Consider the following 16,465-nt stretch of genomic DNA (forward strand, 5'->3'; position numbering starts at 1 on the left):
AGCAATATCATAGAGTGAAACTTTGGTGTTGAAAGAAGTATTATTCCTTATTGATAGCTGGGCAATTTTTATCGGGATACTAAAGGTAATTTAATGAGTAAACCCTTACCAAGTTTGGTTTTTTCATTCGTAAGAGAAGGAATCAAAATCCTGACCACTTAAAATGTTGAAATTTAACTAATTGCGATATATGACATTATGACCCCATTTACCTTATATGAAAGTCTATGGACCAAAATAATTTGTATTTGATGTTGTCCAAGGCTCTAGAACCCGATTCCTTTCTTGCATATATGATATACCTCATTTTACAAGCATGATTGAAGAAAGGACACAAAAAGAGTTGCTCAGTTAAAGCACATTATGCTAATTGTGCCTTTCTTATTTACAGATTTTCCCTTCTCAACTGCTATTATCCTAACTAATTCCTCTAGGAAGTACCACTTGCATGAAGAGCCACTAATGATGCATAAGCACCATCCTGTATCTTCATTAACTCTTCATGTTTCCCTTTTTCAGCAATCACCCCATTCTTCACCACCGCGATTATGTCAGCATTCTTTATCGTTGTCAACCGATGAGCAACAACCACGGTCGTTCGATCAACTGACACACTATCTAAAGCACCCTGTACGATGCGTTCCGACTCTGCATCAAGCGCACTGGTTGCTTCATCGAGCAACAGGATTCTCGGGTTTTTCAGGATAGCTCTCGCTATAGCTATCCTTTGCTTTTGCCCTCCTGACAATTGTACCCCTCTCTCCCCGACCGAGGTGTCGTAGCCTTGAGGAAGTCCTGAGATGAAGTTATGTGCATTGGCAGATTTTGAGGCCTCAATTATCTCATTTTCTGTGGCATCTCCTTGCTTGCCGTAAGCAATGTTCGTTCGGATGGTCTCATTGAAAAGTATCGGTTCTTGGCTGACTAACCCCATTTGTTGCCTTAGCCAACTTAGCTTGAAATTTTGAAGTTCCACTCCATCTAAAAATACTCGTCCATTGTCCGGCTCGTAGAACCTCTCAATCATGCTAATAACCGTCGACTTCCCGCTGCCACTTTCTCCGACAAGCGCAACAGTCTGAAAGAGGTAATAATTAAGAACATTTACATGGCGAGTAAAATGAACGGGACAGGTCTGCTTTTGACCCTAAAATAACGAGTATTTTTTTTTTATCTCAGGTTAAGATTTACAGGTCTTGACCTTGAAAAAACGAATCGGATCAAACAAATTTGAACGGTCTAGATGGGGTAGCTAACAGTCGAGTCAACGTCACATCACATTTCTTAAGGTTCTTGTCATTTGTTATGTGGAAAAGTCACTTAGATCAATTTTTTTTGGATTATGTCGCTGTTAGTTCCAACATAGTTCAGACTTGATAGAGGTCGAATCAGCTAATCTGAGTTGTTTTGTTGGGGTCTAATTCAAGATTCAAGTCAAGTAAGTCGGGGTGGGTAATTTGTGTAGGATTTGTCAGGTCTCAATATAAGGGAAACTTTGAACACAGAATATTCTTCTAAGAGGTTATGATTTTCAGAGGAATACCTTTTTAGATGGAATGAACAAGCTCAGGTCTCTGAAGATTTGAATGTCAGGCCTTGTTGGATATCGAAAGCTAACGTGGCTAAGTTCAATATCGCCTTTGACTACTTCCAAAGTTGTTCCTTCATCACTTTTTGAATCGATGCTGGGTTTGCTATCGAGAATCTTGAAGATTGAGACAGCGGAGTCCTTTGCCTTGGTTTTGTCCATAGCCATGCTACTGCTTTGCGATAAACCAACTGCTGAGATAGTTACTGCAAAGAAAACCTACAACCAGGAATTCGTATCAATGATTCTATAGTGATGCTGTAAATAGTTTCCATTTTTAAAGGATGACTTGACAATGTATGGGGTCAACCAGAAATAGTCTATACGTTTTAATATACAGGTAAAATGCGTACATTGGCGGATGATGATCATAACTTTTAGGGTGGCCACAAATTTTAGGAGGCCTACATTCAAACTCTAAAGCTCCTAATCAATCTTACTATTATTACTCTGTTAACCAGCTTGGCAAAGCGAGTTAACATGATAATCAAAGCTAACTAACTGTACACGATCAACAAAATTTCAAGGAGACCCCACCCCTGCCTGATAGCGAATAAATCCCCCTCTATCCACCTATGTTCGATCCCCACACCTTACCATAGACGAGAGCTTTTGAGGCATTAGAGCATATGTTAAAGTTGACAATGATAATATATATACAGAAAAAGGAAACCAATAATCATGCACAGAATAAGCAATCAAATAATAGAAATTGTGACTTCTGACCTTGAAAACTTCTCCAAATGTAGCTTTGCCATGCTGAATCAGGACGGCACCAATATAGAAGCAGAAGGCATTAGTGCAGTAAAGAGCAAGAAAGGAGAAACCAAAGCCTGCACCACTAATAAGTCCCAAACGAATGCCGCTTTTCACTGGAGCGTCGCATTTCTTGTTGTACAAGTCCATCACCTTTTCCTCTGCACAAAATGATGCAACTGTCCTGATGCTGCCTACTGCATCATTTGCAACTTGGCTTGCTTCTTCATACATTAGCTGCACAGTACATTAAACATGCAACTTTCTGTTTTCGTGGTAATGTATGTTTATTAATTTGGTGCAAGCAATATTGATAGAGACGGGGTTTCTAACTTTGATCTATGTAATTCTGATAACCAGACTTTGCTAAAAGACTCGTAAATTTTACAAAACTTACTCTAATCTTGAAAAACTGACCAAAGGTTCAAATTAACCCAAAAGGATTGCTCCAAAATGCCACGACACGACACTAAATAATTCAATTCAAGTCGTAGCTGAGCTGAATTTTTTTGGACTTGATATTTACCAGTTCCAAAATGAGCCCGACCCAAAACCACTGACACCAGAATGATCTTATCGAAAATTATGAGATCCAAAACGTCATGAAATTACTACTTTTGAGTTACATTTAAATTTATCTATATAGCAACCTACAGATAGGATGCGCCACAACCCAATCTAAGTTGAAATACATAATACACCCAACATGACCTCACGAAAGACCTGACTAGTAAAAACTGAACACCCAACTTGAAACGAGTTGTAACCAGAATGATTCGCCAAGAACCAATCTAAGCGAAAGTGCACAATATACTTGAGTGACCCAACTTAAACTGCCCCGAATCGTACCCGACCCCAATGACACAGCGTTCATGAAAATCTACATATTTTGCCTTTAAATGAGGAGTTCAGTATCATACTCATATCCGTGTGGAGACCTGGCAACAGTCAAAGTAACATAGACCCAAGTCCTGGGTATCATCCCCAAATGGTCTTACCAGCAGGTTGATATATAGTTTTCTAACAATGCTACAGATACAAAATAGTAAGAACTCAAAATTTATGACGAACTGACCTTAGCATCGGCACTGAATCCCTTCATAAATTTTCCCTGAAAGTACCCTTGTACAAATATAAGTGGAGCCACTGCCAAAAGAATCAGCGCTAGCATCCAGTTAGCTGTGAAAGCAATTAGAAGACCTGCGACTAGAGTCGCAATATTCTGCATAACCAGGGCCAACTGATCCCCAACCAAACTCCTCACGTTGGCAGCATCTGTTGCTAATCTAGCTCCAATCGCTCCACTGATATCAAACACATTCAAAAATATATCAAAATATTTCAGATACGAAAACATGAACTCCATCTTACACGATACCTGACCTGAGCTCTAAATAGAACAACCTGATATCCCTGTAAGAAATGAAACCCGAAATAATCCTATGCACACCATACCCTACCCGACTTTTACTGGCCTGATGCTGACCCCACTACAAGCGACCCATATTTTCAAATAAAAAATTTAAATTACACTTACATTCATCACGAATAAAATTACAAAATCTTAATTGACACGCAGTCAATGACCTAGCTCAGGCCCAACTGATGAAGACCAAAAAACCAGTATCCTGGTATAATTGTAATACCTTGAATTTGCTGGGTCATCGAACCATTTAATTTCCTGGTGCACAATCTTTTCAAAAGTCATAAAACGAATTCTTCTGATCAGTTTCCCTCCTGCAACTCCAAACAAGTAATTCTGGAACGGTATGGCCAAGAAACTAACGATACCGAAACACAAGTATACCAGAGACCACTTCCTTGAATCTTTCCGAAGAAGATGGGGTGGTTCATAGAAAGTTTTAATTACAGAAGATATCATGAACCCAAACATGGGAAAAATTATCCCATGAACAGATGCAGCAAGGCTGCCAAGTACCAATATAGGTATTTCCGGCTTATTCATGTAAGCTAAACGTCTCATCGAAAGATTTCGATGTTTCTCGTCTTCTACTTCATAAGCATTGTCTTTGTCCGTATAATTTTCGTAATCATCTTCTCCTTCATCGGTCTCCTGAATATTGACAGGACCAACAGCACTAAAACTGATGGAAATTGAATGCCTGCTACCAGATGAACCCCTGCTTGCTGATCTCCTCATGGATAACTTCTGGCTTGCTGATCTGCTCAGTGCTCTGTCATTGTGGTATATTACATCATTGTTGTTTGGATCCATCAGTGCGGCTTCTTTTTCCTTGGCGCCTTCTTGAAGCCTCACTAATTGAGTGTAGCCTCCTTCTGGGTCTCTGATCAGTTCATCATGACTACCTGATACGGAGTACAATTTACAGGCAACGATTAGACTTGGAAATACTGACCTGGCCCAAATCAGTATGAACAACACGGAGTAGACCCAAAGGTGACTTCAACCTACTCGAAAATGACTCAAACTGTGTAATTTGAAACCAAAGCCTTAATATCTTCAACCTAAAGAAAACTCAATTGACCCAACGCCTAACCATTGACCTTAACAAAAGGACTCAATTGATCCAACGACTAACCATTGACCCTTACCAAAATAACCTGATCCAAACCCGACCTGAATGACCAGTTTGCCAAGTCTTGTAATAATACTGAATATTTAGTGGAGTGGCGATACAAAACAATTCAAAAACTGTAAGAAAGAAATGGCTATTTAGTTTGTTTTTACCTTTCTCGATGATTTTTCCTTGATGAACAACTGCAATCATATCTGCATTCTTAATAGTGGTCAAGCGATGTGCAACAATGACTGTAGTCCTGTTAGTCATGATTCTGTCAAGTGCATCCTGGACAATGCGTTCAGATTCAGCATCTAGGGCACTGGTTGCTTCATCTAGGAGGAGGATTCTCGGGTTTTTTAGAATTGCTCGTGCAATAGCTATTCTTTGCTTCTGACCTCCAGATAGCTGAGTTCCTCTATCTCCGACCATTGTATCAAGACCCTACAGTGCGATTTGCACACATTAGAATAGAGAGAGCACCATTTTAACACGCATTAATAATGAAGATACTGAACAATCTAGAATGGCAAAGTCTTGTAGACCAGAATAAGTCATTTTGAGTACGCTATTATCAGCCGTTTTCAGGTCAATATTTACAGATTTGGTGATCAGGGTTATTGTTTCAAATTTTTGCTCTTTACACAATGATTTTTTTTTTTTTTTTTTTTTTACCTTGGGAAGTTTGTCAATGAATTTCGCAGCATTTGCAAGCTCAATGGCAGTTCTTATCTCCTGATCAGTGGCACCTTCTTTTCCATAAGCAATGTTTTCTTTCATTGAAGTTGTGAAAAGGACTGGTTCCTGGCTCACTAATCCAATCTTCTGCCTAATCCAAGATAGCCGATACTTCTTCAAATCCACTCCGTCGATAAGAACTTCTCCTGAATCAGGGTCATAAAACCGTTCTACAAGACTAATCACTGTAGATTTACCACTTCCACTCTGCCCAACAAGAGCTGCAGTAGTGCCACTAGGAATTTGCAATGAAAACCCAGCAAATATCTGCACATCGAGCCTAGCTGGGTACCTGAAGTACACATCTTTTAGCTCAATATCACCTGTAATATCTTCCCTAGTGATCCCTTCTGTGCTTGAGGAATCTATTTTTGGTGTCCGGGTAATCGTCTCGAACATCTTATATGCTGCTGCTTGTCCAGCTGCAAATGCATTTAGACATGGAGATGTTTGCCCGAGTGACCTGTTCAAATATTACATACAATCATAATCATAAGAAAATGTAAACCCTCTTTGCACCAAAAAAAAAAAAAAAAAAAAAAAAATGTAAACTCTCCTAGAAGTTATCCGAAGCCACCTACCGGACCTCAGATTATGGTCCATGGTTTTTCAAAAGTGAGTATATGTATAAATTTCGGGATCATATGGTTAGTTCAAAATTCAAATCTACTCGGTATAACAATAAGGAGTATATTAAGCTTTGTAGCCCGTACTGCTATATTCAAACCATACAACAGCTATTTAATCCAGAAAACTCAGCGATTCTATACATGTTTTGTCGAAGAGCAAATACTTACATTCCACCGGTCATCATAGCCATGATAACGTTGATAACTTGCCCACCATTGTAACCTTTCTCAAGAATCATTCTCCCACCATACCATACAGCAAGAGCATAGCAGCTAGTAATTATGAAAAGTAATGCACCCAGTCCTAGTCCTGACGCCAATCCTTGAGTTACGGTTGCTTTATAGGCAACCATAAGCTTGTTATCATATTTTTCCATTGCATTTTTTTCTCCTGTAAATGATGCAACCTTTGGCATGCAGTTAAGTAATGCAAATCAGTATAATAGCATGGTAATGACGAAACTCTAAAATTTAAACTAGAAAGCCAAATTCGGTATTTCAGTATAGTAATTTTTTTAAAAAAGAACTTGGTCAAATTAGGCCAATATAAGAAGAATTACGTAATTTTACATGCCTATAGAGACATACCGTCCTGATAGAAGTCACAGTTTGCTCTACAACGTTACCAGCATCAGCGTACGCCATTTGTGCGCGACTAGACATCTTCATCATTATCAGTGCCATAGTACCACCAGAAATTACAAGGGCAGGAATGCATGCTAATAAAACAATAGCCAAAAGCCACCCTCTCACGAACGCAATCACAAACCCACCAACAACTGTTGCCGTTAGCTGAATGAACTTGGCTACCTGCAAACATATAATACAGCAAGTTACTAAAAATTAGTACAAAAAGGGGTTGTGAACAATGTTACTACAACTCTTCATTTTTGGGGCCATACCCGTGTCCTACACAGCACTAAAGGATATGGGCATGGAATCCATACTCGATACTTACCAATCCGCCACTCCTCCTTACGGACAGAAAAGAGAGGCTTGCATGACAAAAGTAGAGGAAAGGATTGAGTATGTGAAACATATAGCTAGCATGATTTGTGATAACTATGAGCCTTATTTCATAAACACCTCTCTATTTCAATTTGAAAACTCGAAATATGATACTCTGTATCTGTATTATAATAATTCTGCTTTGAAGGCGTTTCCCCAAATCCATATCATAATTTTAAGCTGTCTCAAAAATTTGAAGCATGGCAAGGTCAGCTTTTAAAGATGTAACCATGTCCAACACACATACCCAGTAATACATGTCGTGGTGTCATGGCCCCGACAAGAAATATGAACCCATAGATGTTCGAAAATGTATTGTCTAGCTCCGCTAATATTACCTAGACAAGAAACTCTAAATATAGTAATACAAAGAATGAAAATGAACCTTTTCACCCATGGCATCTTGAATAAGAACAGTATCTCCTGACATCCTACCAATGACTTCACCAGTGGTTGTCTCAGTGTCAAAGAAGGCCACATCTTGTCTAAGTATTGTCTGCAAGTAGAGGCCTCGGATACGTGCTGCTTGTCTTTCCCCAGTTATCATCCAGCATGTTACCTCTGTTACATGTAAGCGATATCAGAATAATGGTACTATAGCAGTGTATTCTCTGTTTCAAATTAATTAACAGGTGGATTGTTTCATGTCAAGCTAAGGTTAGTGAGAATTTTCGAGGTTCATCAACTTTCGTTCTTTCATTTTATTTTTCTTCTCCCATATTTCTATTTCTTTTTGTTCTCCTAATTCATACTGACGGTTTCAGACCCAGGTCATTCTTATCGTTGTTGTTTTTAAGTTGAGCAGGACTATATCTTCTTAACTGTTATCGGTGTGACATTAATATGTTAAAGCAAACTGTCATATGATCAAGTGATGCACAAGTGTTAGCAATGAATGCTTAGACTAATATAAGCAGCAATTACCAACTAAGCTATTCTTAAGTACTCGGTAGGCCGTAAAAATACGTAATTAATTTGATAATCACACTTACGCAGAAAGCAAGCTATGCCAGTGTATATTGCAAGGTACAAAAACCTAAGAGAGACCTGCAGCCAGACATGATAAAAGAGTTAATAAAACTAGAGTCGAGATTTCAAAAGATTTGTGCTCGAAAGTAAAGTTATTAATTATAATAACAAAGTAATACAAATGTTTTATACATATAAAGTACTCGTATATAATGCTGCTCTCTTTTGCTGCCACTCAAGAGTCAAGAAGGATTGACTAACTGAGACATTTTTAATTTAATTATTCTGTATTAGTATTATCTAAAGGGTCTAACCACGAGGAATTAGCTCAAATATAATATTATAGTGTAAATTATTACTTTGGCACTAATTTGTTTAATTTATGTTTCTCCACCTAATACACTCAAGAACTAGCTAAGGTTACTTATGATGTTGCATCCACAATTTGTGTATAAGTAATTAGAGGTAGCAATGGATACAAAAAGGAAAGCTAGAGGTAGCAATTGGGTGGGTAGGTTGAGTTTGAATCTGTCATTATATGTTTTTCTTTGTATTTCTCCAATCCTAAAGTTCGTACTATGTACTACTTTACAATTGCGGGAGGGTATTAGAATATTAGGCCCATTAGGGCCGCCGGCTATCGTCTAGGGTTTAGTATAATAGGGTTAGGGTTTCATTAAGTTGGGAGGTATTATAAATACCTCACCATATCAATGTAACACGACGACTATCAATATAATTCCTTTATGCAATCTTCCCTCTATAATCTTATCAACTTCACTTTGTAAACAATTGGTCTCCCTTGTGACGGGTTACCATTTGTGACGGATATTTTGTGAGTTAAAATGGTTATAAAATGGGTTAGTGGAGAAAGGAGACCACATAAATAGTGTTGCAGAGAGAGAAAAAGTGGGTACTTTGTGAGGTAAAATGGTATCCGCCACTCAAGAGTGACGGATATGTGCCATCACAAACAAGAATTTGTGCTTTGCAAAATTCATCATGCAATTGCTTGTTAAATCATGTTGAGAATAAAGTTTAGAGTCTTGTACTTTTAGCTTGAAATAAGCTTATTTTAAAAACCTTATTGACTAGACCAAGTAAATGAATCATTAGAATAATTAAGGTCATTTATTTAATTTTAGGGGTATGAATGATTTTCTTCATTCTGTTAGGTTATTCAGTACAAGCTGAGTTAAACCGATCTAAACGGTCAAAAACACAAGAAAAAGAAGTTAGATGCATAAATAAAAGAATAATGATGAGCAATAGAAGACAACAAGTGAGACATTCCATATTTCCATCAAACTTTGTAACATTCAACTTTTGTAATGTCGGCCACTACTCTCATACATTTTGATATAACCCTAAACAATGCAAGGATCCAACTTAACTTATACTAGCAAATTGCAATTAACACTTCCTTAATTAATTTACTAATAATTATGCTTTCCTAAAACAGCAAACTGACGCGTACTGATCTATACAAAATCCCCTCAATAAAACACCTTTGAACGATGATCATTCAATGTGATTAACAACCTTGTCATATCATATACTCCGTAGTATAGTAAGTGGATGTGAGTTCAATTATTTTGTTACGTCATTTTCATTCTAAATTCTTTCAAGTCTAATCTTGCCTCATTCCTCCAACACTATAGTAATTATAAGAGATGCTTTATTGAGTGTTATTATAATTATAAGTAGTATGAATTTTGTGTTCGACTGTTCCCTTAGTTAAAAAAGGAACAATAAGGCATGAGCCAAAGGTGCACGCCTCATTTACGGACTACACTCTCCCTCACAGCTATAGTCTCAATTTGGAGGCATTTTTGAAACATTGACAAGGTTATTTCTCAATTTCGTAAATTTGAATTACTATTAAGTTAAAAAAAAAAAAAGGTTCAGGAGCAAAATGTTTGTAGCAAAAGACATCTTAGATGAGTAGTTAGACAATTGAGTTGGAGCATCTAAGGTGGACACCTACAAATTAGTGACATTTACCATATGCATTTGCTTAAAAAATTATGTGATGTTAATTGTCAACCAAACTAGCTAGTGCGTGTTATAAGTTACTCTATAACTCATATCGTTTTTCACGAAATCCCACCAACCAACACGGTTTTTCCAAGCCATCCTTTGCCCTTCTGCCTCTAAACTAAAAATCTACACTACACAAGAAGAAGAAACGGAGGACATACAGTATACCGACTGTAATTTTTAAACAAAGTTGGTTGGTTGCTCCGTTCAAAAATACATTGTCCCCATCCTCTTTAATTCTCTTTCATTCTAAGGACATATATATATATATATATATATATATATATATATATATATATATATATATATTTTTTGTAATTTTACTCTATTTCTTAATCCTTCTAAAAATAGAAAGTAGAACGATAAAAGTAGAAAGGACTCATGGAGGGAGTAATAATTACTATATTCTTGTGTAAAATTATCTTACAAAATAATTAATATTTTTACGTAAAACCGCTCTACAATAGATTTAAGGACTAAGAAACGACTCTCTAGATAGTCTCTATCAACGTAAATGAGACCGAACTCTCTCACTACTAAGAGAATGAAATAGACTCCTAAAATTATCATGTAATCTTATCGTTTGGAAAATGGAACATATTATATGAGAATTTATGATAATCTTGATATAATGACATTATTAGTAGTAAGAAAGAATATATTGAAATGAATGAATCATTACCATATTAGAACGCTTGTATTCACATATAGACAAGTTTTGGTTCATAATCACTACGATTTTTTGTGATCTCATTCATTGTGTGTGATTCATTTTTCCAAAATTCTTGGTGATCTGTTACTTAAATCTTTGAGATGACATTTATGAAGCAATAATAAAGTAATGAGACGAGGAATGAAGTTCAGTATCGTGATGAAATTCTCAAACTACAACCCTAAAATTAGGGGCAATTTTGACATGCAAATACATTCACTCCCCAACATCGATCAACAAATTTCTACCACATTAACACTACTTCTAAAGCTACTGTAATATCTATCTAGTGTGTCGTTATGTACAGTATAGTATATACACTATGTGATTTGTAGGCTATCAGTATACTTATATTTAAAATGTTTACCCGATCAAAAAGAAAAAGAAAAATTAAACGAATATAACAAACAATTGCTACTTTGATCATTATTTTCACGTCTCAAATAAGAATCTTCTAAACTGATATATCCGTCTTAAATAAGAATTTGGGTTAAACTAGAATTACGTTCACATCAAGCTAAGGTACGCATGACAAAATACCGAAATCGAAATCGAAAATCTTGGAGGCAATAACATATATACTCCGAATTTCGTAACAAAAAGATTTTAGAAAAGGGAGAAGCCAAAAAAACACATACCTTAGAAACTTGATGAACAACATGATTGGGATCAGTGTGGCCAAAAGAGTTGATAATCTGACCTAAAATAAGAGTCATCAAAGGTTGAGCAATACCATTACACATGGCGGCTATGCTTCCCACAATCATCAATATTGTATCATATTTATCAGCAAAACTGAATAGCTTGTAGAATGATACTTTCTGCAACTCTTGTTTTTTATTCGTCTCTTTTTTCTTCTCTTTTCCCGACTTATTAATCTCTTCACTTTCATTATTATTATTATTATTATTATTATTATTATTATTATTATTACTTCCCATCAATCCAATCCAAATTACAATAATATAATCAAGAGTTTTGTTTTGTTTGTGGGTTAATGATGATGAATTTGGTTAATTATTAATCAATTAATTAAAAAAAAAAGTAAGGTTTAGGGAGATGAACGAACGAATGAATGAATATAGAGAGTGTATGATGTGTTGTTGGTGATTTCAGTTAGTGGTATGTGTTGTGTTTGAGGAGGATACAACCATCTGCTTCAATTCTTGGGAGGATGGGAAGGGAAGAGAATAAATAGGCTTCTACGTGGGATGTTCTTGTTGCGTTTCTTTCTAGAAACCCACCAACATACCCAATGTATTCTATTTCATTTCCATTCCCCCCCATCTTTTCGGAAACTATTTAACTAATTTCAATTTTAAATAATCCATTTTTTTGTCTATTATACATTTTTTGCTTCCATTTTTGACACAAATACTACCATACATTCACTTGTATAATAAGCATTGTAAAATCACTATACATTTATCCGAACTTATGTGTAATTTTTCTGAGTTGTGTAAAAGTTTTTTTTTATGTTTAAGTGTGTGAGTTCAGAAACTTTACAGCATAACTCAGATTCTTTAACACAAAACTCGAAAACTTTAGTACAGAGCTCGGATTGTACACCATACAACTGGTGGTATAATCTACTAATTGCATTTTTGTCTATTCAATATTTATTGTCTTTTTTCACTTTCTTTCTAAAAATACAAAAAGAATTTATAATAAATTATTATAGAAGATAAATCAATGTAGAAGATGGGCAAGGGCGGATCTAGGGGGTTCGGGTGGGCAAGTGCCCACTATGAAATTTAGAATATTTATGTTTAGGTGTACAATATAGTCATAAAGATTCGATGGCACAGTTGGTATAATACATGGAGTTGATGTTTGGAGTTCTAGGTTCGACTACTCCCAAGTCCCAAGGGCGTTTTTGTTGTATAATTTTTGGTCTGCAGTTTTCATTGTCAAAAATTGTTCTTAACAAGAATTGACCTTGGACCTCCATTGTATTTTGTTAATGTCTCGAGTCAAGTCACTAGTCTTCATTGTTTAATATGGAAATAAAACTACGGGCGATTTGCATATTACTACCTATTAAAGTCAGAAAATTTTAAATTACTACCTAATATACCTATTTATGTAAAATACTACCTATAAGCCTACAACTAAATACAATCTACTACTAGTGTGACGGAAATAGGGTGTTTGCTACTAATAAGTTATCTGAGCATGTGTTATGACTATTCTACCCTCACTTCACTCTCCAACAATTACCCACCCTCACTCACCAATTAACCCAAACTTACCCAAAATCACTCATCTTTTTAATTTAAGCCTCCATAAATCACCAAAATTCATAGCTTTCATAATTGTCATCATCGTGGATCATCTTCCTGTCAGAGATTCGAGTAAGTAGCTTCTATTTCTTAATTGTTTATGTTATTATTTTTTGCTAATTCTTAATTTAAAACCCTAACTTTATAATCAGCATTATTATTGGTAATATTTTGGGGGGGTTTTTGTTATTTGATTATTAATGGGGTAAATTTGTGTTCTTTTTTATGCATGATGTATACATTGTTTAATTAATTTTTTGTTGATTAATCACTCAGATTTGCTTATTGTTGATTATAGGATGTCATATATACCTCGTTCATTAATCACCCACCGAGAAAATGAGAAGAACAAAAAGAGAGGAGAATTAATGGAAACAAGAACAAAATTTAAGGAAGAGAAAGCTCAATTTACATTTAATGGAGGAGGGAAAATTTGGCTTAGTAAAGATGATAATGGAAGGAGGGGAAAATGTTTGATTACTTAAGATTATTAGAAAGGGTAGTATGGGTATAAATCTAGTGTAAATATAAAAAAAAAAGTGGAACACAGCCAATATGAGGTCAGTTTGGTAGTTTAAGTTGTGTTTTCCGTCAAATGGGTAGTACGCTGAGTATATTTGCAATTTTGTAGGTAGTAGTTTGCATAATTAAGCATATTATGTAGTAAAATAAAAATTCATGACTATAATAGGTAGTATTTTGCCATTTTTCCTAAAACTTAATATATCTTAAAAGAGGTTTTCTTCTAAGCTATGAATTTCGTTTTGTAAAAAAATAAAAAATTAATGTACTAACTCATTAATTTTTTATTTTTTTTATTACGTTATAAAAAAAATTATAATATATAAAGGTGCCTTATAAAATGAAAGACGATTTATTTGAGAAAAATTTGTGCCCCCTTGTCCCAAATTCCTGCCTCCGCCCCTGAAGATGGGTAACCAAATCTTATCTATATTAATACAAAAGACAATACTCAATCCTCGGCGCGCCACATCATTAATGCAAGTTTTTTTTTTGGAAACTCATGTTATGGTGGGACCCGCGAGCGTGCATGTATTTATTTCTTCTGATTTCCGTCTAGCGATAAATTCCGTCTTACAACAAATTCTATGAAATAATATTATGAAAAAATTCTATGAATTAATATTATGAAATAATTTTATACATTCCGTGTAAATAAAAAAATAACATATACGCAGAATGAATTGCAAATGCGAGTAAATGAAATTGAAGTACATAATTTTTAAAACAAAATTTAATAATAATAAAATTAGATAATTTCAAGAAAGAATAACATTTATATACGGGATCGAACATAAAATGCAAATGAATTACATAAATATGTTAAAGTTGATTATATTAGATTATATTTCTTTTATCCGGAGTAAAGTTTTTTATGTATGCATTTTATTTACAAGAGTAGATTACGTTATTTCCTTATAAACCCGTGTATGTGAACACGTGTTTGTAACAAATTTAAACATAAATTATGTATATCGTAGATTTAGACCAACTAGATAAGTACAATAGAAATGCAAAAACAAAACATCCAAAAACATTAATACTGGCCCAAATACATACCCGTGCAATTTTGCACGGGTTTAAAACTAGTGTGTTGTAAATAGAGTGTAAACACAATATATGTGTGTACATATATTAACTTAATTAAAATAGGTGGATTAATATCACATGTGATCGCATAGAGTTTTTTTTATTAATCTATTTAGATTTAGATTGTGTGCTAATCAATTGTGGTAAATGCAACCTTAAATATTGCTGTACGTTTTTCAATGTACTAATATTATATTATTATTAGTTTAGGATCCGTGCAATTGCACGGGTATATAAAAAACAATTTTAGAAGAAAACAATATGAAGCTTATTAATTTGAGAGTCAATGTATCGGTTTTTATTGCTAATTTTTCTTGATTTTATGAAATACTAAAACCGCTTAAACAAAGCACCTCCTTTAATGGGTGATTTCCGTACATAATGTTGTGAGATAAAATAATTCTCACTATATAGTTACTTGAAAAATAATTCCCTCCATATAGTTAAGTTAGGTTTGGATAACCCGATGTAAAAGGATTGGAAAGAACATTATACTTGGATTTTCTAGAGGTATTGTCTTGTAAGAAAATTATTCCCTACATATTGCTACTTTTATTTTTATTTATTTTTTAATTTTAAGAAGACATATTTAGGTATATATTATAATTATTTGACATATAATATTATATAGTAATAAAATTTAAATTAGAATTATGATAAAAGAATTTAAAATATTTTATTTTTCGGTTTTTTCCCATGGTACCCTCGAACTTTGGCAGATTACACATGGTACCCCTCCTTTTAACTTTCTACATATAGTACCCCTGTATTTACGTTTTTCTTTCCCAGAATACCCCTAGTCAAACTTCCGTCATCACTCCGTTAGATTTTTGACTAATGACCTTTTTTTTGTTATTTAATTCACTAATTATACATAAATCACAAACCCACTTCTTTTGTCTCTTTCGTTATCTTTTAAACTCAATCAACAATTTCCATACTTCAATCTAATAGCCATTTAATCCACCATGAAAACCCATGTTACCACCTCCAGTTTCAGTTCTCATTTAACAAAACTACCATTGCCATATTTTTCGTCTGAAAACCCGACATCGAAACCGAGTCAACAAGCAACCAACTTTTCACCATCGTCACTACCATTCAACCACCAGCTGCTCCTCCGTTTCCGTCTCCATCCAACGCGGCCTCGAAATCAAGACACCAAGACTCGTGCCCATCAACAAGCACCAGCAATCAACAACTTCATCAGCACCGCATCACTATCAATCACCATTACCGTCAATTACCAACCACCTCCTTCTAATTCCAGATCCCGACCACCGTCAACGACCAATTCAACCATTCACCTCAATTCATCACCGCTCCACGCACCTCTGTCTACACCAATGAGCGGCCAAATGAACCCGGATCGAGTCACCATGACTCGATTGCGGCATCGAAACTCGAGTTGAATTTGCAGTCGATGCTTTTAAGGAAGGAGGAAGAAGAAATCAAGAAGGAAATCAGATCTGAAAAAAATTTCACCAAAAAAAATAGAAAGACGACGGTTGTGGACTGGTTTGCCGACATCGGCAAGGTGGTGGATGTGTGGTGGCGTCGGCGTGGTAGTCGTCGAAAGCATGACAAGTGGT

The 16,465-nt window shown here is 35.3% G+C and overlaps 1 protein-coding gene across 3 annotated transcripts; it reads right to left on the reverse strand.

Moving 5' to 3' along the window:
* Positions 1 to 213: 213 nt before the first annotated feature.
* On the reverse strand, positions 214 to 12,255 carry LOC141642902 (ABC transporter B family member 9). 3 transcript variants are annotated; one of them, XM_074451890.1, is made up of 12 exons: positions 11,619 to 12,255; positions 8,252 to 8,306; positions 7,645 to 7,820; positions 6,840 to 7,061; positions 6,420 to 6,658; positions 5,560 to 6,085; positions 5,055 to 5,328; positions 3,991 to 4,672; positions 3,420 to 3,648; positions 2,315 to 2,581; positions 1,544 to 1,807; positions 214 to 1,078 (listed from the first exon to the last, which is right to left on the reverse strand). In XM_074451890.1, the coding sequence occupies exons 1-12, from the start codon at positions 11,919 to 11,921 to the stop codon at positions 431 to 433; spliced, it is 3,885 nt and encodes a 1,294-aa protein (XP_074307991.1). In that variant the 5' UTR covers positions 11,922 to 12,255; the 3' UTR covers positions 214 to 430. The 3 variants fall into 3 exon arrangements, with proteins under 3 accessions (XP_074307991.1, XP_074307992.1, XP_074307993.1); XM_074451891.1 differs by lacking the exon at positions 11,619 to 12,255 and adding an exon at positions 10,951 to 11,130; XM_074451892.1 differs by lacking the exon at positions 11,619 to 12,255 and adding an exon at positions 8,421 to 8,442.
* Positions 12,256 to 16,465: the final 4,210 nt, after the last annotated feature.

Source organism: Silene latifolia, chromosome 2, assembly GCF_048544455.1.
Source record: "Silene latifolia isolate original U9 population chromosome 2, ASM4854445v1, whole genome shotgun sequence".
Taxonomy (NCBI): domain Eukaryota; kingdom Viridiplantae; phylum Streptophyta; class Magnoliopsida; order Caryophyllales; family Caryophyllaceae; genus Silene; species Silene latifolia.